Below are 22337 nucleotides of genomic sequence, written 5' to 3'. Positions count from 1 at the left end.
ATTTTTTTTTCTGACTTAAAGTTTTGCTTTCATCTGCTCTGCTTCTCCTGATCTCCCTCAATACCAAATCAAGGGCTCCTCAGGAGGGCTTTAGGTGCATTGGCAAGAGCAGCTGCCCAGCCTACCACAACGCCAACCATTGATAATAGCTTGGGTCATAAAAAAATCTGAAAGGCATCTTGCCTTGGGGCAGGAGAGGAGATGAAAAGCAAAGGGAGAGGGAACAATCTCTGTAGACGCTTTGGCACCAGGAAGCTGGCTCTGGTGGCAGCTTTCTCTCAACGTTCAATCAGAATTCCTCATGGTGTCACCTTGAGAGCTGGTAAATACCATGCAACTCTTCAGAGATCTTGATATTCAATAGAGCTGGGGCTTGGCATTTGCTACTCCACTACTAGAAATAGAGTGGCTAGTCTGGACATTTTTGGGGTGTTACCATATTTCAGATGAGGGAACAGGCCCCATGTTCTGTTCTTCTATCCTTTCCCTAGTTCTTTCACAAACTGCCAACCCTTCCCTTTCCTTCAGGACTAGCGCTCTTTGTGTGTTTATCTCCAGGCTTTAAGCGGAAGGAGACCCGTGGGAAATTGGCCATTGGCATCACCACCAACTTCGTTAATCACCACAGCAGGGCTGAGGTGGAGGTGGCCGAGATCAGCGGAGTGGCTCGCATCTACAACCAGAAATTCTTCCAAAACCTCTACAACAAAACAGGTCTGGGCCGGATCCTTCTTACCTACAGTTAATGACACTTTCCCCTTATGCCTTCAATAAAATCTATGTCATTCCGTAGTTTGCAGTGAGAGAAAACGGGGAAGCCCACACAGCAAATGGAAAAGGGTCAACCTGTTTCAAATACCTTTTTGACCAGTCCTGGATCCTTGCCATTTTGGATACATTCCAATAGAAGCTGAATAAATTATGTAAATCTGCTTGTTTGGGTAGTTTAGCAAATCAGGCTTTCTTGGCATGGGATTTTTGGCAGATAGGATATTTGTTTCCTCAAGTGCCAACTATATAAAGCTCTGTAAGCACAAAGGAAGAGCTCTGTTGGATCAAACCAAAGACCTGCTTTGTCAAAAATCCTGCTTTCTTACAGTGGCCAACCAGATGCCTTTGGGAAGTCTGCAAACCGATCATCAGGGCAATGGCCAGCCTCCCTGACTGTGGTTCCCCAGCAATTAATATTCAGAGACACGCTGCCTCTGGTCTTGAAAGCAACATGCAGCTATCATGACTAGTAGCTATTGATAGCCTTCCATGAATTTAAATCCATATAAGCCATCTTACATGTTAATAATAATAATAATAATAATAATAATAATAATTATTATTATTATTATTATTATTATTATTATTATTTATACCCCGTCCATCTGGCTGAGTTTCCCCAGCCACTCTGGGTGGCTTCCAACAGTACATTAAAATACAATAACCTATTAAATATTAAGAGCTTCCCTAAACAGGGCTGTCTTCGGATGTCTTCTAAAAATCTGGTAGTACAAAGTACCATGTTGCATCAACAGAAGGCTTTCCTCTTGTGCAATAGAAATTCCCTCCTCTTCTCCCTGCTGTGTGTGTCCTGTGTTCCCCCAAATCTACACCAGAGTGTTGGGGGAACCCCTGGAACAGATTTAGGGGCACAGGGGGAGAAGAGGGCAGAAGAACATGCCTTTGCCTAAGCAGAAGTCCTTGCCTTCGTGTAGTGCTAGGCTGAAAACAGCCCCCAGCCTTTAACCTTCTGCTTGTGTTTGAACAATTATAGGCATTGACTTGGAAAACATTGTCTACTATAAAGACGACACTCATTACTTCGTCATGACAGCCAAGAAGCAGAGCCTGCTGAAAAAAGGAGTTATCTTAAATGTATGTATAGAGACTGAAGCTCCTGCAAGTACCATGTGGGAGGGGATGGCGACCCAAAACCATCTTTTGAATTTACATGCTTTGGAGGTGAAAGATCCTGCCAGGCCGAGAGCTCATTGACACACCCATAATCTTGAACTCTGCAACATTCCAACAAGATTTTTTTACTATTGCTATGGAAGATATCTTGGTCTCCATTCATTTCTAGGACAAGTCAGACATAGAGAGTCTGCTGTCTCCAGAGAATGTGAACCAAGAAGCTCTTCTTGCTTATGCCAAGGAAGCTGCCAACTTCTCCACCAATTACCAGCTGCCTGATTTGCAGTTTGCACTGAACCACCGCAGCCGCCCAGATGTTGACATGTTCGACTTCACCTGCATGAGCCGCTCAGACAACGCAGCTCTTGTGCGTGACTGCAATGGCGCCAAGCTGCTCATTGGATTGGTGGGGGACTGCCTGGTGGAGGTACGTGTCCCCATAATGAGACCACAACAAGCATATGGACAGAGTCCTTTTCACAGTGGGAGAGTGGGTGTGGTGGTGGTGCATCTCAACCATCCTTGATTGCAGTTCTCATTCACTTATCTTTCCATATGAACTGACCTACTTGTTCAGAAAAATCACATGGCACACTGCCTTGAGATTGTACTGGTTCAGTGGGGAGCGGGTGGTGCTGTGGTCTAAATCACTGAGCCTCTTGGGCTTGCTGATCGGAAGATTGGCTGTTCAAATCCGTGCAATGGGGTGAGCTCCCGTTGCTCTGTCCCAGCTCCTGCCAACCTAGCAATTCAAAAGCACACCAGTGCAAGTAAATAGGTACCACTGCAGCGTGAAGGTAAACGGCGTTTCCGTGCACTCTGGTTTCTGTCATGGTGTTCCGTTGCACCAGAAGCGGTTTAGTGATGCCGGCCACATGAGCCAGAAAGCTGTCTGTGGACAAACGCTGACTCCCTTGCCCTGAAAGCAAAATGAGCACTGCAACCTCATAGTTGCCTTTGACTGGACTTAACCGTCCGGGGGTCCTTTGCCTCATGCTGTTTTTTTTATTATTATTTCTGGTTCAGAACTGGAGAGGGTTTCGTTAAAAGCTTCCTCATCTTAAAAAATTGCTGTCAGTTGGGAAATGTAGGTTTAAACAATTTGTGTGAAGTTTGTTGTAACTGCGTTACATGGGAGCTTTACTTTGGGATTTTTCTGACACTGGCTAAGCTTTCATTCCCATTGATTTCTATGAGTGTTTATAAACTTGCATTACAGTAAATAATGCTGTACTGATTAGAAAAAAAACCACTTTCCTCTTCCATGCGTTGTGATGGGAACCGTTGCAGAAAATGTGTTGAAAGCTGAAATGTTCTTTAAGTTAAGCAACCTGCTATCTTGTTTTAAATCTGCATGTTTCTCAGACAGACTGTCTTTCACCTGGACTTAGCAGGGATCCATGTTACTTGACTATCTGGGCTTGAAGGCAAATCTGCTCCTGGAATTTGTGAGGCCGGAGGCTAACCTTTGGTTGGGGACCATATGCATTGGTTTTTTTTGTTTGTTTGTCTTTGTTTTTTAAATAACCCTGCCCTTCTGTTTGTCTAGCTTGGAGGGCTTGTCCAACATCTGGGAAACCCGCTGTCTCTGATCTAGCACTTTATCCTTTGCACTAATTCACTTCACTATGCAGCCCCCTTTATCTGGCAAAAGAGAGCTAGCCAGCTGACACTTGGTGTGAGTGGGGAGTGGGCCCCCATTTAATGCAAACGTTTGCCAAAACAACATGCAGCACACAGAGGGGCTGCTGTGAATTAACCATGACTGCCAGAATCACTCTGGAATCCCAATTTCCTGCTGCGTTTTTGATGCAGCTGAGCTGTTGGCCAACGTCTGCTATATCTCATTGACTCATTTTGCTAAGAGACCCCAAAACATCTCTTTGTTCTTTCTCTCTCTTTTTGTTTCCCAGCCATTCTGGCCTTTGGGCACTGGTGTGGGCAGAGGGTTCCTGGCAGCTTTCGATGCTGCCTGGATGGTGAAAAGATGGGCCTCGGGGATGCCCCCTTTGGATGTGCTGGCTGAGAGGTGAGCACTCTGAGAAGGGGCATTCTCTGCCCACAGTGATGGTGGGGTGACTGGCAATGGTGGTGGTCTATAGATGTTCCAGGTTATGTGTTCAATGTAGGGAGGAGAGATATTGATACAGTGAGCCAGGACTGCCTATTTTGTCTAGAAGTAGTGCTTCAGAGTCTGGGGCAGTTTTCTCCCACTGAACATAGACAGTCTTTTCTGAAGGGTCTTCTGCTTCATGCTCTCTTGTTCAGTCTTTTAAGCCCTAGCCTGGTAGCCATAAGACACCAGGAACTGCACACAGGCAAGTGAGTGAGCTGGCGGAGCCCCTTTCTGTTCTGCTGCCCAACCTCAGAAAGTTCCCAGCATCATCTAGGAGACTGCAGGGCCATGTGTAACTGACCTGGAACATGGAATGGGGGACAGGAATGGGTGTAACTGTCTGATGTAGTGGGAATCTGAGAGCGCAGGAGAACTTGTTGATGCTGCTCACGCCACAGACCCAGGCAAAGGGTGAGGAGGGACTGCTGTGAAGATAAGAAGAGTGAGAGCATGTCAATCTTCCTCTTTTGCCTGAAGGCTCCTGAATGCTGAAGGCTGTGAGTGCCACGTACACAATGTATCTTGGTGCTGAGGGACTAAGAGGGGGGCATTCCTGCTTAATCTCCATGCAGGGAGAGCATATATCAGCAGCTGTCGCAGACCTCACCTGACAACACCAACAAGAACATCAGTCAGTACAGCATTGATCCTACTACGCGGTACCCAAACATCAACCTCCAAGCCATCAAAGCCTCTCAGGTATCACTATACGTATAGGGTGGTGGTGAAAAACACAATATCTCCTCCTTTTCCTTGTCAGTTTTCTGATGATTCTCTTTGCCTCATTCACTCCTCTTTGCAGCTTTTAAACACTGGCACCATGCCACGTCCCTGAGCCATGTTCCAAAAATAACAGAAATGTATAAGAACGCTGGCATTCGCTGCAATAGGGCTTGGAGAAGAGACTCCCTTGCAAGACGTCCTTTTGTGCTGTTCTGGCACTGAAGGTTGTTCTTTGCTGAGTAATGGGGTGTGGTGTGTTTTCCAAGCTGGGACGCTAAGGGCCATACAGGAATTGTTTGGGCAGCTGCAGACCTGGGGGAATTAGCTGGGTCTTGTTCTGGATCCGGTCAGTGATAGGAAATAAATAACTGGGTGCACCTGCTTCCAGGTTCGTAATCTGTATGTGACAGGAGAAATTGAAATGGATATGAAGAAAGGAAGAAGTCGTGGCAGCCCCGAGATAGTCAGCAAAGGCAAGTCTGGGTCATGTTCTCCCCTGGCTACTGGTTGCATGGATCCACCTGAAAACCAGTACCAGACCCCTCCACACTTGTTCATACTCGCTGTTCTCTCCCTTTAGATGAATTGGATTTCTCTGCAGCAGATCCTCCTCTTCTGTTTTTCTCTACCCATATGACCTCTCTGCTTGCTTTTCCTTCCCTAGGACTCTGCTTTACCCCCAAGCAGCAAATATCTGGGTCAATATTGCTGTCTCTCAGACTGGGATGTGGAAGAGTGATCCCAAGCATTCACTCTAACAGACTGTTCTTGGTTCTCCATAGACATGACACTGTTGCCTTTGCTAAAAACAAAACAAAACAAAGCGAGATTCTGTGACAATGAAAGCTGAATAGGGTGGCTTCTTAACGTATTAAGAAAATGAAGCAATGTGTATATATTTAGTTGTTTTGCGAGTTCCACTTTTGCTAGTTATGGGCAAGGCACCAATCTACCTCCTGCCCCCCTGAAGTCCAGTTTTAGTCACCTATTCCAGACCCCTGCAATGTAGGAATTACATTGCATCAGGAATCCCTGACCGATGGTCATCCAACCTCTGTTTTAAAACTTCTACCACCTTCCACACCACTCTGCACATAGATTAAACATAAAATTGGGAGAGATTCAGTTGAGTCTGGAACAAGAGACCCACTGCCTGCAGCATCCCAGACAGATGTTTGTCTGGCTTTGCTCAATGGTCTGTAATTTGCAAAATAGTCTCTGAAGGCAGGTTTTCTTAGGAGAGAGGAATCAGTGTTAAGGCTGACTACTTTCAAGTGTTCTGGCATAGTGCATAGAGTTAACAAGTCAATGTCAGCAGATTGTTACTAGTATATAGGAGACCTTTTTCTTTCTTTTTTTGCTGGGTTTTTGTTCTCTGATCTCAGTCCTTTTTGCAATTCTTTTTCTCCCTCCACCCATTCTCTATGGTTCCACTTCTGGAAGTGCTTCAGTTTTGTTATCCCAGAAGAAAACTGGTTCAGGATATTCCTTTGGGGGGAAAAAATCCCAGGAATACACCTGCATTTTGGGCAATATTCCCATGATCCACAAGCACACAGCATACACCTTAGTAATAGAGTAGCAGAATCCAGTTGTCTTAATAGGGTTGAGGAAACTTTGGTCTGTTATAGTCAGCCAGCCAGTTGACTCTGGACTGTAACTTGGTTAACAACATGGCTGGCTTGCCTTGGGACTGGTTTGCCTCTTGGTTGGCAAGAAGTCCAGAACTAAGGCCTTGCCATATTTTGGCCTCACTGCAGGCATGCCAAGGTCCCCTGGAGAAAGATGGTCCAAATCTTTCCACAGTGAAATTCCCTTTTATTCTGGTTTTATTTTTTTATGTTTAATCTTTTATTCTGGTGTAAACTTGGGTGTAAAAACTTCTGCCTCCCAACAAACTGACAATGCTGAAACATTTCTGCCTACTGCATAGGCACCCTCTATTCATCTCCCAGGAGAAAAACACACATTTGTCACAATCTCTCACTCCCAAACTATCACTTCTGTGGGGAAAAAAATCCCCTGCTGCCCAGTTGTTAAACAATGGCGAGGGTGTTTATCTATTACATTTTGCTCCAGTTGTAGCATTTTCCTTTCCAGCTTTCTATGAAATAAACTAAAAATGCCACAGAGCGCTCTGCATTTCTTGAACTGTTTTTCTGCCTTCTCTTACGTGTGTGTGTGCATTTCTCTGTCCCTCTGGCTCCCCCTTCCCTCTTTAAATTACAGCTCTCTTGTTTCTTCTCTGTGTTTTCTCATATTTCCTCCCACACTGTCATTGTTTTCCATAGCCCAGTCTGTTCCCCTTGGCCTTGCTCTGCTTATGGAATAGCCCTTGTGATGGTTAGCAAATAACTGTGTTTTGGGAGGTGTGGAGATAATGTGACCTGCCTGTTCACCCTGGTTAGAAATGGAGTGCTAGCTACTAGGAAGACTTCTGATTCAGTTCCACTCAGCTTTTAGGCTGTGCATTGATGGATGCCAAGCTAAGGATGTTGTTACAAGTCTATTGCATGCTGATGTGTAAATCAGCGGTGCAGATGATGGCAATGTGATTGTTGTGGGTTCCTGTGTGGCATCAGAGTAGGGTCAGTGGTGCCAGGCTAGCCCTGTGCTGTACTGCTTTTGATGGAAGCAAAGTATACTTTGGTGGTTGTTCTTCCTATCATATAACACCGGTCTTGAAAGACCTAGACTGGCTCCCAGTATGTTTCTGAGCACAATTCAAAGTGTTGGTGCTGACCTTTAAAGCCCTAAATGGCCTTGGTCCAGTATACCTGAAGGAGTGTCTCCACCCCCATCGTTCAGCCCGGACACTGAGGTCCAGCGCCGAGGGCCTTCTGGCGTTTCCCTCACTACGAGAATCCAAGTTACAGGGAACCAGGCAGAAGGCCTTCTTGGTAGTGGCACCCGCCCTGTGGAACGCCCTCCCAGCAGATGTCAAAGAGAAAAATAACTACCAAACTTTTAGTAGAAGACATCTGAAGGCAAGCCTGTTTAGGGAAGCTTTTAATGTTTGATGGGTTATTGTATTTTAGTGTTCTGTTGGAGGCTGCCCAGAGTGGCTGGGGAAACCCAGCCAGATGGACGGGGTATAAATAAATAAATTATTATTATTATTATTAATTATTATTATTATTATTATTCCTGTTGCAACAGAGCTGTGGTTTAGGCAAAGTTTTTTGTCAGCATAAAAGCTGGCTGAAGCTCCCTATTTAGCTGGACTTGGAGTACAGCAGTCTGCCCTAATTCTAAAGTAGCACATACACAGTCTCATCTCTGTTGGTAGCTATGTGTTAGGCTTTTCCCCTTTTCTGAGCTCTGATGGAGGAGGAGAAGTTCAGACAATAAACCCCAATATGCTGCCAGACTAGGTACTGTACATTACAGAAATCCTATTAATTCCTATTAAACCGCTGGCCCACAGACTAATCTTGGTCTGCCAGGGGGTCCAGTTGGATTCATGAGGCCATTTCCCCTCCCAACCTATGCCCACTTGTCTATCATCTGATGTCACTGGGTGATGTCAGTGGTGGGAGGCGGTTTTCAATCCAGCTGGGTGTTTCTTCACAAGTGTAGCCCAAGCAGGGAATGGTGAGTGGAGGGTTCAGTCCTGCGGGGTGCTGCTTTGCCAACCCCTTTCCTGTGGATCAGCTTGGCTAGATGGGTTGGGCTGCCCATCCATCAGTCATCTGATGCCATCAAGACATCAGAAGATTAGAGTTGGCCCCTGGGGGAGGGGGCGGAAGAAGATTGGGCAGAAAGGTTCCCAATTCCTGCTTGTCACTAGGTATATCTTGGGAACTGGACCAAGTGTCTCTCTTTCATGTACCCTTAGCTTGGTTTGCTCTTTCTCTCTCTCCCCTCCATCATCCTTCATCCACCCTTCTCCAGATTCCAACAGAGCCTATGAGGAGCTGCTTAGCTGGTGTCAAACTAATACAGCAAATTATCGTGGCATCAAGGTAGAAGACTTCACATCCTCCTGGAAAAGTGGCCTGGCCCTGTGTGCCCTCATACATCACTTCCGACCGGATCTTCTGTGAGTGAGCCTTGCCGGAGGGAGGGAGTGCCTGTGGGCACATTAGAGGCAAACTTTCTAAAGGCATAACAATTAGCCATTGCTGTACCGCCCAGGAAATGCTACTTTGGAGTGATTATACTGTCCATTTGTAGAAAAAAATATTTTAAATTTGTTGTGCAGGTCAACTTATTCTGTGGCTAAGTGCTTTTTTCCCCTAAATCACACACACACATATTCAGCAAACTGTATATCCCAAAGGTCTAAATTAAGGGCTAGTCCATATATGCCTGTACATCACTTTAGTTCTTAATTCTTTATAACGCAGCTGAGAGTGTGAACGGACTGCAGTGAAATGTCTTATGTACAAAGTGATATGCAGAGATTTGCAAGAAGTTTGATCTGTGGTGGCTCACAGACATGCAAGTTGCCATTTGATGCTGGAATAGAAGCTGTGTGTGTGAGCCACAGATCTAGTCAGCCTAGAGATCTCCATTACTGACCTGGTGATTTGCTCCATTTTGGGAAGCTCAGCATCTATCCCCCACCCCGCCTCTAGAAATCACCACATGGTGCTGCTGCCTTTGTGTTGTGAGTGGAACTCTCCTACTCTATATAGTTCTACTTCAGAAAAGCAGAGCTGAACGCTTCCATCCTAGCCTTCCTTTGTGTTGGAGGTTCAGAACCAAGGGGAGCCCACTGAACCTAAGATGCCAAGGGACAAGCTAGGCCAGGCATGGGAAGACCTTGTAGCCTGCAGCTAGCTTTTGCCCTGCTGATCTAGAGAGGTACCAATTCTCAAGCCTCTTCCCCACAGCAACCATCCTTTCCTCTCTCCCTCTTACCAGTCACGGAGAAAGAGAGGGCGGCCACAAAGGTAGATGTGACTTTAAAAGATGCCTCTGCTCATGTTTATGTTGCCACAGAGCAGGGATGGGGAACCTCGGGCCCAGGAGCCAAACACATCTCTCCAGGTCTCTCCTGTGGGACTTTCCCCACATGACATCCTTTATTTTGCACCTCCTTGAGTGCCTGGCTGGATTGTGTCTTGAGATCCGATCAGGCCTCTCACTTACCTGGATGGAGGAGAGAGAGGGAGGTGCAGGTGTGAAGAAACCAGCTACTGTACAAAGATAGAATTGACACTAATTGCTCTACCCACTTATGCTGCTGGTCCCCCTGCCTGCCACTGCCATGGGACATTCCCCCCAGGCTGTGGGTAGGGAGTGTGGTCTTCAGTCTAAAAAAGGTGCCCCACCCCGCCCACAAAGCAGTCTCTGCATGTTTCTCAATTCCTAGAGGGTGTTTCAGGGGGTTGATGGCCACAAAGCCACGGACTCCCCAAACTGGGAGTCTGTTGCTTCACAGTCTTGCACAGATAGGATGGCAGCGACATTTCATTTGCCTGTTTTTGGTGATCAAGAGAAGCAGGGAGTCTTCCTGTCCTTTCATAGTGAAATGAGATGGGAGCAAGGTTGTTAAAACAGGGGTAGGAGGATTGCTGGCTGACATCCCCCCTTTTTTATAAATAATTTTTATTAATTTACAACAAAAACAAAAGCACACAATAATTTCACATCCAATTTATCACAAAGTGTTTCTTTTCTGGACTTCCTTCAGCTTTTCCGTGAATCATCCATAGTCATTATTTAAGTTACGCATTCCTTAAGTTGTATTGTCATTATTTAAACCTTTCCTTTTCTATTCCCTTTTAACAATACTTCTCAAATTTCACAGTGCTTCTTTAAATCCCTCTAGCATTATCTGTCCCTCACTTATACATTCCAGATATTCCACAAATTTTCCCCAGTCCTCGATGAACTTTTGGTCTCTTAGGTATCTAATCTTCCCAGTCAATTTGTCCAACTCAGCATAGTCTAAGAGTTTCATTCTCCATTCTTCCATCGTCGGTATTTCCTGTTGTTTCCATTTCTGAGCCAGTAACACTCTTGCAACTGTCACTGCATATTGAAAAAATTTACACTTTCTCTTTATCTCATTTCCTAAAATTCCTAATAGAAAGGCCTCTGGTTTTTTTTCATAAATGTATATTTTAGTATCTTCTTCAATTCATTGTATATCATTTCCCAGAAGCCTTTCACTTTCTTACATTCCCACCACATATGGTAAAAAGAGCCTTCTTTATCTTTACATTTCCAACACTTGTTACATGTCTTATACATTTTCGCTAATTTTACCGGTGTTATGTACCATCTATAAAACATTTTCATAACATTTTCTTTTAACGTCATACATGCTGTAAATTTTAGATTCTCCTTCCACAATCTTTCCCAGTCTTCAAATTGTATATTATAACCAAAATCTCTGGCCCAATGTATCATTACCGATTTAACTTCCTCATCCTTCAAGTTCCATTCTAACAACAACTTATACATTTTAGATAAAATTGCTGGCTGACATCCCATTACTGGAAGCAGTGCTGTGTGTGGTTTTCTTGTTTTGTTTAAAGTGAAATGTAATTTGTGTGACTGCCTCCTGGTGCCCACTAATGCACATGGCAGCCGCTTCACACAAGCCAGCTTGTCATGAGCTAGGAGTTGTGCTGCTATCGTTTTTAAAGAAACCGTCACACACTTCACCTTCTGCTTCAGGTGTCTGGTTAAAGTTTCTCTCAGTCTGGGCTAAGTCCTGTCAGTCACCTTGACTTTGTTATCTTCCTTCTCTAGAGATGTCAACGCACTCAACCAGAATGACCCCATTGGGAACAACCAGCTGGCCTTAGATGTGGCAGAGCAAGAGCTAGGGATCCCTCCGGTTCTCTCCAGCACTGAAATGGCTTCGATGTCCGAACCTCAGAGGCTTGGCTTGATCACCTACCTGAGCCAGTTTTATGATGCCTTCAAGAACTCTCCAGGTAGGGAGTCCCAAGGAACCCAGTCCTGGGGATTCTCCTACAAGGGGAGCCTCACAAGGGGAGTGGGGGACCTTGTTTCCAGGCCTCTGCCTGGTCCTTGGGGACTCTTCCCAGGCCATTCCAGGTTCAACCTGCAGCATCTCCAGGTAGTTCGGGGACCCCTGGGAAGCTGCTGCCACAGTCATTGTAGACAGTAGAGTACTGAGCTAGATGGACTAGTATCTGGCAGCTTCCCAAGTTCCTAAACACTGCATTCTCTCTTCCAGAACCAGAAGAGAAAAGTTCAATGCTTCTGTCAACACGTGGTACCAAGGGAGCTATCCTCTTCCTCAGCAAGCTTCAGAAAAGTCTCTCTCTTTCACGTAAACGTGCCCTGGTGAGTCTCTCTCCAAAGCCATTGCTAGCCCATCACCAGACATTCCCAGCAGTGTGTTTGTTTGTGTCTTATGTGCTGGCTAATGGCCCTTTGGCAGCTGGTATGATCTCTTCCCAGATCACTCTAGCCCTACCCATTTTCAGATGTCCCTAGTAAGAAGTACAGGATCGGGGCGGGCGGTGGGGGTTACGTTTATTGCAGGAGCAAAATGTCTTTGGCCTTCTGTCTTTTCTGCTGCTCCAAAGTCATAATTTTTGATTGCAGGAGAGCTCTGCAGTGGATGACCAAGCCAAAAAGACCAAGCAAGAGGCTGGGGTAAGTTCTTCTGTCATTGCACTTAGGGGCTCATCTGTTTTGGAGGACAAGTTTTGGAGGATGTCATATGTGATGATTCCACATGGAAGGTACTGGCTTGAAAAAATGAACATGAAATCTGCACGTGGATCATAGTATACCAAACTCCTGTGGTATTTCACTGTCTGCGGGAAGCTTTAGCCATCTGCAGTTTCCCACTGCATGAATATATGGGGGGGGGGACTTTTGAGTGCGGCATCTTCACACATTATAGTTACATTTTGGGTTTCCTGTGAATTTCTACATGGAAATGCCTTTATTGCAGGAATATGGTTATGTGTGAAGTTAACATTAGATATGTCTGGGTCCAGAGTAGTGATGGGAATGGATATTCATTGCTTCTGAAAATTCATTGCTTCTGAAAAATTCCATTTTTTAATCCAGTCTGTATTTCAGGGAGTTTCATTTAAGGAAACTCCATAACCCTCCTTATTTGAGTCATTGCTATTGACTCTGTAGATTTTCTGACCTTTTAACACATGATGGGAAATCCAGTGCATGCAGTTTATTGACTGCAACTGCCAGATGACTAATATAACTTTAAGACTGCAGTTCAAAGACTGATCCCGAGGGTCAAATTCCACCTGTGAAAATTGGAACTCAAATATCATTTGGGAAATCCCACCCTGCCTCAGTTCCAATTTGAACTTTGCTGTGGCCCACCACAAATTTATTTTTAAGTGCTCAAAGAAACATTGATTTCCTCCCTTTTCACACAAAATGTTGCACCAGAATTCTGGCTGGTAGGATACACTGGAGGCAAGTAACAGTTGCGAGGAAGTTGGATGCTGCCTACGAAGGCTGACCACTTGCACATACTCAGGGTGGCTGCTGAATGTTCCTCCCTGTATCAGGCTGCAGGCTGCTAGCTCTCATGCATAAACCAAGCTGAAACAGCTGTTAGGTCTGGAAGAAGCCAGATGTCACTGGGCAAAAACCGAAGATTTTTATTGCATTCATCTGCTGGTTACATACTGGCAGCTCTCTTCTCTTGAGATGCAAACCCGCCCTTCCTCTTATCTGACGGAAAGGAATGACTTGCTGGACCTTGCAGCCATTGTCTTGTTGAGGTTGTTTTCTTGGAGAAAGACATTGGAATGTAACTTGTAATGCTGCCGGATACGTTTATCTCACTCTGGATGGAGTGAGGTCATCGCTAGATGTCGGAGGCAGAGAGGCCAGAGGGCTGTTACCATTAACGGGGATGGGGGACCAGTGGCTCTCCCAGATGTTGTTGGATTGCAACTCCCATCATCCCAGCCGGAGCTCAGGGATCATGAGAGTTGTAGTCCAACAACTTGTGGATATTTGTTAATATGTCTCATTGGGCTGAACCATGTATTTTGAAACCAAAGCACAAGATGACTTGGAACGTGTGGTCCTAAAGGTGTTGGTCTTTTGGCAGAGCCCTGTCACCTCCTCGGTGAGGAGCAGCGATGCCTGCTATTTCTGCGGAGATCGTGTGTACATCCTGGAGCGAGTCAGCGCGGAGGGATGCTTCTTCCACCGTGGCTGTTTCAAGTGTCGCCGCTGCAAGACGACACTGCGCCTGGGGGACTACGCCTTCAATGAAGATGACGGTGAGTGGAGTTGAGAAGATGTAGTTGGTTAGCCTGAATGGCACAGCTGTCAGTGCAGACGGGGGCATTGATTTCTCTAAAATCCAAACTGGCTGCCTTTCTTTGCATTGTGTCTCTACTTCCTGCAAGTGCATATCAAGATTCATTTGCGCCATTTGCTTTTATTCTCCTTGAGGTATCTGAATCTGCCCTGGCAGTCATGTTTATTGGCAAGTCAGGTGAATGCAAGCAACATACCCTACCTGATTATGGCTGTCTTGATTTTACTCCTAGGTAATTTCTACTGCATGCTGCACTGTCCTACCTCCAAGGACATAACTACACCCAGCAGCACAACCTCTGTCAGAGCAGCACGTAAGGTGAGTGGGATGGATGCCTTTTCAGAATTGGAGGCATTTGGTGCTGACTAGCAAGGCAGCTCCCTAGCTGATAATTAACCTAGTAACTCTGTCCAGTAGCGTATTCCATGTTACTTCCTGTCACGCTCATGGGCGACAGCCTTGCAACTTGCTTGCTTGGAAAACCGGCTTTTTTGTCTCCCTAGGATTCCTCCAAACTCCTCATTCCTTCAGACAAAGGCATTCTGGACTTGGCTGCCGAGGACAATAAGATGGAAAAGGGTCCATATCAACCACGCCTGGATGAGAACCTGCTGTCTTTCGAAGATCAGCTGCCAACAGGTCAACCTACAGAACTTCATAAATCAGCTGCTGAAGGCCACAGCTTACTCCCAGCCAGAGTAAATGGAAGCTCTTGTACTATGAACTCATCCTGGCATCCACATCGTCAACCATTAGTGGAGGTGGACAAGAAGTTGGCGGACTCTGTTTCTGAGGCTGGTTTAACTTCAGAGGTTGTAGGTGAAGGCAGAGATGGAAACAAGGCCAGTCCAAAAAGAGAGAGACTTAAACCAGAGAATTGGACTGGCAGCCAGTCCCAAGAAGAGACACGTGACAGCCTGGTGACAGGAATTCAAGGAACTGATACAGATCCTTTTCTTTCTGGAAAGGTGCCAACTGCTCAGAGCCCCAAACTAGAACAGAAGGAGTGTAAAAATCTCCCAAAGAAAAAGATTTGCTTGTCAGCCCTGGAAAAGCTTGAGTTATCCCGACTGAGTCCAATATCAGCCTCATTTCACTTTCCAGATATGAAAATAGAAGAACCCAGCTTCAGCACCATCTCAGAAGGTTGTTTTATTTATATATCATATGCCTTATCCCAAAAGTTTGGGGCAGACCATAAACATGGGAGGAAACCTCACCAAAACAGAACAACATCCGAGCCATTGAAATGGCTCCCCCACCTTTGATTTTAAACCTAAGTGTCAAAGGCCATGCTCAGCTGTCACCATGTGCTCTTTCCTGTACAGCTGCATATGGCTTCAGGGCTTCCTAAGTAGCATATCCATTTGTGTGTGCTGTGCGATGTTCATCCTGCTCACATGGGATTTCTCCACCGTGCAATCCCATATTAAAACACATTATTCTTTGTGACATTGAAGATTTAGCTTGTTGCTTCTGAAACGGAAGCATTTGGGATGTTAGCAGATCAGAGTTGCCTTCATTGTGGCCCAGAGAGCTGTTTACTCTGGTCCACTTCCATGGTAGTGTCTTCTAATAAACCCTCATCCTTTAAGATGAGGTGGTTTAAGTAGGTGGTGGTGGCAGCATCAGCAGCATTCTCCACATTGCCTGCTTAATCGAACTCACATAGCTTGCCAGACCCATTTCTGTTCTTCAACATGGGAGTTAACCCTCCCATATTGTGCTTTCCTGTTATCTTTCTTAACCTTTGTCCTCTTTCTGGAGACCATAAAACAGGAAGCACGTGCCCTGTTCTGTTAATGCTTCATAAATGTTTAAGGGCTATACTACCAACATTCTATGGCCTCTATGGAACAGTTTTGTTTTGGGTCTCAGATCACTGCAGTACTAACTGGTGATGAGGAATTTCATTGTTAGCAGCATTGGGCCCAGATTTTGATTGGTACAGAAGCAATTCTACCTTCACTGCCCGTATAAAAGAAGTGAACATAGCATCAATGTGCCTGCTTCCCCACTTCATTATATAAAACCAGTTCTTCTCTTGGATATCTCTAGCTATAAAAGAAAGCTTCACTCCACCCCCAGCCCCCAAATCACCCTTTAATTTATGGTGTCATTCCACAAGTCACTGGAATGAAATATGTTTCTCTTGTCCTTTTTTTGACAGATTCTCTGGAGATTGACAGTGACAGTGAAGAGGAAGAAGAGGAGGAAGAAACAATGAGCCAAGATCTTGCAGCATATATTGTGAGTGTAGAAGCCCAAACTTCAATTCCACCACAGCAGACAAGCAAACCACTTTCAGGGCCATTTTCAGTAACTCAGGAGGGGTGTGTTATCATCACGACATCCAAACATAGCAAAACTGGGATAGCTCAGTTGGTAGAGCATAAGACTTTTAATCTCAGTGCCCTGGGTTCGAGCCCTGTGTTGGGCAAGATTCCTGCTTTGAAGGGATTGGACTAGATCACCCTTGTGGTCCTTTCCAACTTCAATTCTCTGCTTTTAACAGCAGGAAAGCATTTTCTTTCGGTTTTTCACATACCGTATTTTTCGCACCATAAGACGCACCGGCCCATAAGACGCACCTAGATTTTTTTTTGGGGGGGGAAATAAAGGGAAAAAATTTTATTTCCCCCCCAGGTGCGCTGCGCTACACCAGGAGCTTGGGGCATGCGGAGCTCAGCGCGCCCCAAGCTTCTGCGTGCCGGCAAGGTCTCCGCTAGCGTGGGAGAGCTGGGCGCCTCTCCCAGGGCTAGCGGATCGCTGCGCTATACCAGGAGCTTGGGGCGTGCTGAGCTCAGCGCGCCCCAAGCTTCTGCGTGCGCGCAAGCAGTCCGCTAGTCTTGGGAGAGCCGCGGGGCTCTCCCAGGGCTAGCGGATCGCTGCGCTATACCAGGAGCTTGGGGCGTGCTGAGCTCAGCGCGCCCCAAGCTTCTAGGTGCGCGCAAGCAGTCCGCTGCCGCCCCAAGCCTCGCGCACCCGGCAGGAGGTCCCACCGGGTGCGCGAGGCTTGGGGCGGCAGCGGACTGCTTGCGCGCACCTAGAAGCAGCGCGCCCCAAGCTTCTAGGTGCGCGCAAGCAGTCCGCTGCCGCCCCAAGCCTCGCGCACCCGGCAGGAGGTCCCACCGGGTGCGCGAGGCTTGGGGCGGCAGCGGACTGCTTGCGCGCACCTAGAAGCAGCGCGCCCCAAGCTTCTAGGTGCGCGCAAGCAGTCCGCTGCCGCCCCAAGCCTCGCGCACCCGGCAGGAGGTCCCTGCGGGTGCGCGAGGCTTGGGGCGGCAGCGGACTGCTTGCCCGCACCTAGAAGCTTGGGGCGTGCTGAGCTCAGCGCGCCCCAAGCTTCTAGGTGCGCGCAAGCAGTCCGCTAGCCTTGGGAGAGCCGCGGGGCGCTCCCAGGGCTAGCGGATCGCTGCGCTACACCAGGAGCTTGGGGCGTGCTGAGCTCAGCGCGCCCCAAGCTTCTAGGTGCGCGCAAGCAGTCCGCTGCCGCCCCAAGCCTCGCGCACCCGGTGGGACCTCCTGCCGGGTGCGCGAGGCTTGCAGACACTCGCCCGAAGCAGGGGGAGCCCTCCCGAGGGCTCCCCGTGCTTCGGGCGACAGGCTGCCGCCCCAAGCCTCGCGCACCCAGTGGGACCTCCTGCCGGGTGCGCAAGGCTTGCAGACACTCCCCGCACGCGCTCTTCCGGCTGGGGAGGTGACCCGCGGCTATAGAGGCTCCTGCCATAGCCGCACGTCACCTCTCCAGCCGGGAGAGGGTCGCGGGGGGCTGCTTTAGCCCCGTGCGCGTGCTCTCCTGGCTGGAGAGGTAACACGGGGCTGTAGAGGTTCCTGCCATAGCCGCGTGTCACCTCTCCAGTCGGGAGAGGGTCGCGGGGCTATGGCGTCTTCGCTCCATAGGACGCACACACATTTCCCCTTCATTTTTGAAGGGGGAAAAGTGCGTCCTATAGAGCGAAAAATACGGTAATCTCTTCAGCAAATCATGGGATTCCTCTCACCACCGCATCTCTCAGAACCCTTCTGTTAACTCTACTTCTTTTTCTCTTCCCTCTCCAAAAAAATCCACTTTTCTCCCTCTCTGTAGCTCCTTTTTGTTGTTTTCTGATTCAACAGGCTCACCTTCTCTCTTTTTTTTCTGTCTCTAGCCTGTTAATTTTTGTGTTTATATATTTTTTAAAAAATCTGCATCCCATCATTTGCTCTTCTCCCCCTATACTGTCACAAGTTTCTCCGCATCTGTTACTCCCTTCTCTTTCCTTACCCTACAGGTTTCTCTGTATACCCCCATCTCCATTCTCCTTTTCTTCCCCACACCCCTCCCATTGCCCCATCTCCTCCATCTCACTGGCAACAGGCCACAAGTCTTTCACACTCCCAGCACTTCACACCAACAAAGGGAGTCTCAGATGTAGTTGGCCAAGTGGTGTGGCTGGTTGGAAGCTCCAGTAGGCACCTTGTTATCCATGGAGCTCCTCCCTATCCCCAGTTTGGATGGGTAGTGCTAGGCCCTAAATTTATGACACATGATCTGGAAAAGGACCACAGATGAATATTTGGAATTCCCCCTCAAGGGGGCTGCAATTGGCTTGGGGGTCTGTAAGAACAGCAGCAGACATCCGTGTTCTGAAAGGATGACTAACAAGAACCTCACAAAGCCCTGAAGACAACCCTCTCCATTGTGCATTCTGGGCATGGTCCTGTCTACACAACAAGTTTTGACTGGAGAGTGAGTCACTCTGTCAAGACTTCTTGCAGCTGCAGGGTAGGCCAGACTCTGAGCATTAAGTTGCTCTCGATTTTGCGATAACAATTCACTCGTCTTTTCCCCAGTGAAGTCACACCAGGCACCTTGGGCTTATGTATTTATTTTTGTACCTTCTTGTAAAGGGGCTGGGTCACTGTTGGTTATAGCTGCAAAGTATGCAGTAGCCTAGCCCTAAACTGTGGCTGCAGTTTAGATGGTGGACAGCGGCTTTTAAAAACATCTCATTTGATTCTTGCTTGTGTGTTGTGGCTGCAGCATTTCCTGAGCTTCACTGAAAAACCTCAGTATCCAACGTGGAAGAAGACACTGATGCGACGAGCCAAAGAGGCGCAAATGAAAAGGTTCTGCAAAGCGCAGGTAATACTTGCATGCTCCGCTGGTGGACGGGCATTGATACTTTTACAGGGATCGTCCCAGTGAGGAATGGGGCTGCAGAAATTAAGGGTGGAAGCTTCAGATACCTTGCAGCCTGCTATTTCACATCTCAGGCCCCGAGGCCGTTAGGTGTCTCTAGAGATCCTCCCTGTTATTATAAACAGCTGCACACTTTATGTGGTGAATGTTTGCTTGCATATATCCAAGCTTTACTACCATTTCCCAGAGAAAATTCATTATGTAGACATCCAGCTGTTCCAGGAAGGGTTTCCAGCACACGAATGCTTAAAGATTCACTTGGGGTGGGGAATCACCCTTGTTGTGTTTGCTGCATAAAATGGGGAGCTGCCCTACACCAGGACTAATGATATGTGACACTGTTGACCTGTATAAAAAGTATTATTTAATGGATTTCTAATATGCCCTTTAGGATGGATACACACACACACACACACACACACACACACACACACACACACACACCCTTCCAAGCTGGATTGCAACAAATGAATGAATGACTAAAAAACAGTGTTCACTTCTAATGTGAAATAGCCCATATCCACTGACTTGATAGTACCAGTTCCTGGCTTTAGTATCACCCATGCATCACCTATTTTCTCCACCTTGGAGCCCTCTTCCTGTTAATTTAGATGTAAACTCTCACTTAGCTTCCCCCACTTTTCCTCTTGTACCCTAGTTGCTCCCACTGTTAATGCCCCACCCCATATAAGTAGGTTAGGCTTCCTGAAACTGGAATGTGATGCACTTCAGAACATTGGGAGGATAACTCCCATGAGTCCCAGCCCCAGAAGATTGGACCAGGTTCTTAATTAATCTTTATACCGTTTTACTGGTTTTTATGTTGTATTTTTTCATACCGCTTGGAGATGTTAAAATAGGGTCGAGGTTTAGAAATGCTTTTAAATAATAAAACATCTCAAGCAGACCTGCTTCTGGAAGGGTGTATATAACTACCGTGTACTGTATATATACAGTTGAAGTTCACAGGTGCAGGATGTTTGGGTTACGTGGAAATGGTGTGCTGCTTCCTGGGCCGAAACACCTTCTGTGTGAAGCCCTAGGTTGACTATTTTGCTCATTCAACTAAATGGTATAAAGTATTTCAAAATTTAATTTATAGAACTGTATGAGCGTGATGATTATAATAGTTATAAATCCTTTGTGAGTTATTTCACAACAGTTGATAGGTTCTAAACTGTTGCAAATGGTACGCACATATAAAGTTAATGGCAGAAATATTCAAGAGACTGTAAAATGACTAAATTACACTTATAGTCTTAAGTAGCCTGTACATCCACAGTTTCAGGTGCAGGAGGGATTGGATCATGCCCTTAGATTTTTAATGATGTAACACACGGGCATTTTTTGCTTCACAGACAATCATAAGCACTGCCAGGTTTTGCCAAAAAGTGTACTACTACCCTATAAGAGTTCCTGCCAGCTATTCTGGGAAGCTATCCACCCGTGCTTGGGTTCCTCTTCCTTACACTTTGAAATGCTTTCTTCATTTGACCAACTCTTTATTGCTTGGGCATTCCAGTCAATCCAGAGGAGGCTGGAAGAGATTGAAGTGACTTTCCGAGAGCTTGAACAACAGGGCATAGAGCTGGAGCGATCTCTGCGGGAAGAGAGAGGTAAGAGCCTGGGCTTCCGCCAAGAGAGATGGGGGTGAGGCTGCAGCCTATGGATAATACATGCAATGGCAGCTGTACTCCAGGGATAACTTCTTCTCTCCTTTATCCTCCAGGAACAGACGCTGAACTAAAACAATGGATGAACCAGCTGCTTTCCCTGGTCCAAAAGAAGAACAGCCTGATGTGCGAGGAGTCTGACCTCATGATTGCGTAAGAGACCCAGCCTCTCATAGTTTTGAGACCTGGTACTCATGTCAGTTCTGATCACAGGGGAGTTGGTACAGCACTGCTCCTTCCTGTACTATCGCATGTAGTGCTCCAGTGGCATTCTTCTGGTTCCTGCGCTACCTTGAATGCCGTTAACAACCCAACCTAGTTCATATTCAGAGTGCTGGAAGATGGTGTGTCACACAGACAGCATGAATAGAACTACTGTGCCAGTCAAGGGTGGGGAAGGGAGGTGAAGGGGTTTAGAGTTGCTCTTGGACTTAGTAGCAGATCTTAGTCCCCTAAGCCATTTTAAAAAGTCGTTTTTGTCCCCTTTCCTTGCTTGGTTTTAAACAGCTAGCTCATTTGAAACAAAACACATACAGCTGGCAGAATGTGACATACACCAGCCTTTCATTGGACTACAGCTCCCATCATCCCTGTCCACTGGCCACATGAGCTGGGGCTGATGGGAGCTTGAGTCCAGCAACATCTGGGAGGCTGATGCAGACCAGCAGTGGGAATTCTGAGAATGAACCCATGCAAAGCTGGCACTGGACCAGACCTTATGTTGAAAGTCTGCCATGTGTATATAGAAGAACTACTCCCCTGGTAATGTTCTGTAGATAGAAAGGCCTCTGTAAACTGCAGAAGTATTGGCTATCTCCGGGAGAACAGGACCTTTCCCTGGGAAGCTCCAGTTAGACAAGGCAGACATGCCTTATTCATTACTACTTTAACTCCTGCCCAATAGTCTGTTCTTAATGAGGCTTAAAGTATATGGATATTTGAGCTGACAGTATACAGAGGACTGTTACTAACAAAGGGAGAATCAATTGGAAGACTTCTCAAGAGTGGATCTTGTATACTATCATGAGCTTCTCAATTATAAATGACCAAAGTTCTCAGTTGTTATTTTTTACCCCATAGGGTGCAAGAGCTGAAACTAGAGGAACAGCAGTGCCAACTGGATCATGAGCTGCGCCAATACGATAATATGGATGGTAAGAGAGAGTATAAGGGGTCCAGGTTTATACTAGGAAATGCAGAGAAACCCAAGAAATGCTTGCCAAGCTAAGTGGGAGCATATTTTTATTCATTCACAGAATTGATTACTGTGTATCTGAAGAAGTGTGCATGCACACGAAAGCTCATACCAAGAACTAACTTAGTTGGTCTTTAAGGTGCTACTGGAAGGAATTTTTTTAGAATTGATTACTGTAAATCAATTGCTTGAATGAGGGGAGGAAAAGGTCATTTAGGATGGATACACGAAGCAGAAGCTTGCTACCCTGCTATTTACTATATCTGATTCTCTTGGGCTTTAAGGTAGTTGGC

General features: G+C 46.5%; 1 protein-coding gene across 3 annotated transcripts in view; it reads left to right on the top strand.

The window, feature by feature from the left end:
* MICAL1 (microtubule associated monooxygenase, calponin and LIM domain containing 1) overlaps nt 1-22337 on the top strand; it is a 44996-nt gene that overhangs the window by 20673 nt on the left and 1986 nt on the right. For all 3 annotated transcript variants that reach the window (XM_081195119.1, XM_081195118.1, XM_081195120.1), the window contains exons 6-23: nt 559-714; nt 1766-1866; nt 2075-2332; nt 3819-3934; nt 4594-4720; nt 5133-5217; nt 8639-8786; nt 11453-11640; nt 11907-12016; nt 12281-12331; nt 13776-13950; nt 14224-14309; nt 14495-15137; nt 16162-16241; nt 19018-19119; nt 20699-20792; nt 20906-21002; nt 21930-22003. In XM_081195119.1, the coding sequence (XP_081051245.1) occupies nt 559-714; nt 1766-1866; nt 2075-2332; nt 3819-3934; nt 4594-4720; nt 5133-5217; nt 8639-8786; nt 11453-11640; nt 11907-12016; nt 12281-12331; nt 13776-13950; nt 14224-14309; nt 14495-15137; nt 16162-16241; nt 19018-19119; nt 20699-20792; nt 20906-21002; nt 21930-22003 (2691 nt within the window). The remainder of the gene's footprint in view (nt 1-558; nt 715-1765; nt 1867-2074; nt 2333-3818; nt 3935-4593; nt 4721-5132; nt 5218-8638; nt 8787-11452; nt 11641-11906; nt 12017-12280; nt 12332-13775; nt 13951-14223; nt 14310-14494; nt 15138-16161; nt 16242-19017; nt 19120-20698; nt 20793-20905; nt 21003-21929; nt 22004-22337) is intronic.

Source organism: Podarcis bocagei (assembly GCF_964188305.1).
Source record: "Podarcis bocagei genome assembly, chromosome: 5".
NCBI classification, from domain to species: Eukaryota; Metazoa; Chordata; class Lepidosauria; order Squamata; family Lacertidae; genus Podarcis; species Podarcis bocagei.
The sequence above is the reverse complement of the archived record's forward strand: the minus strand, read 5'-3'. Positions and strand labels throughout refer to the sequence as shown.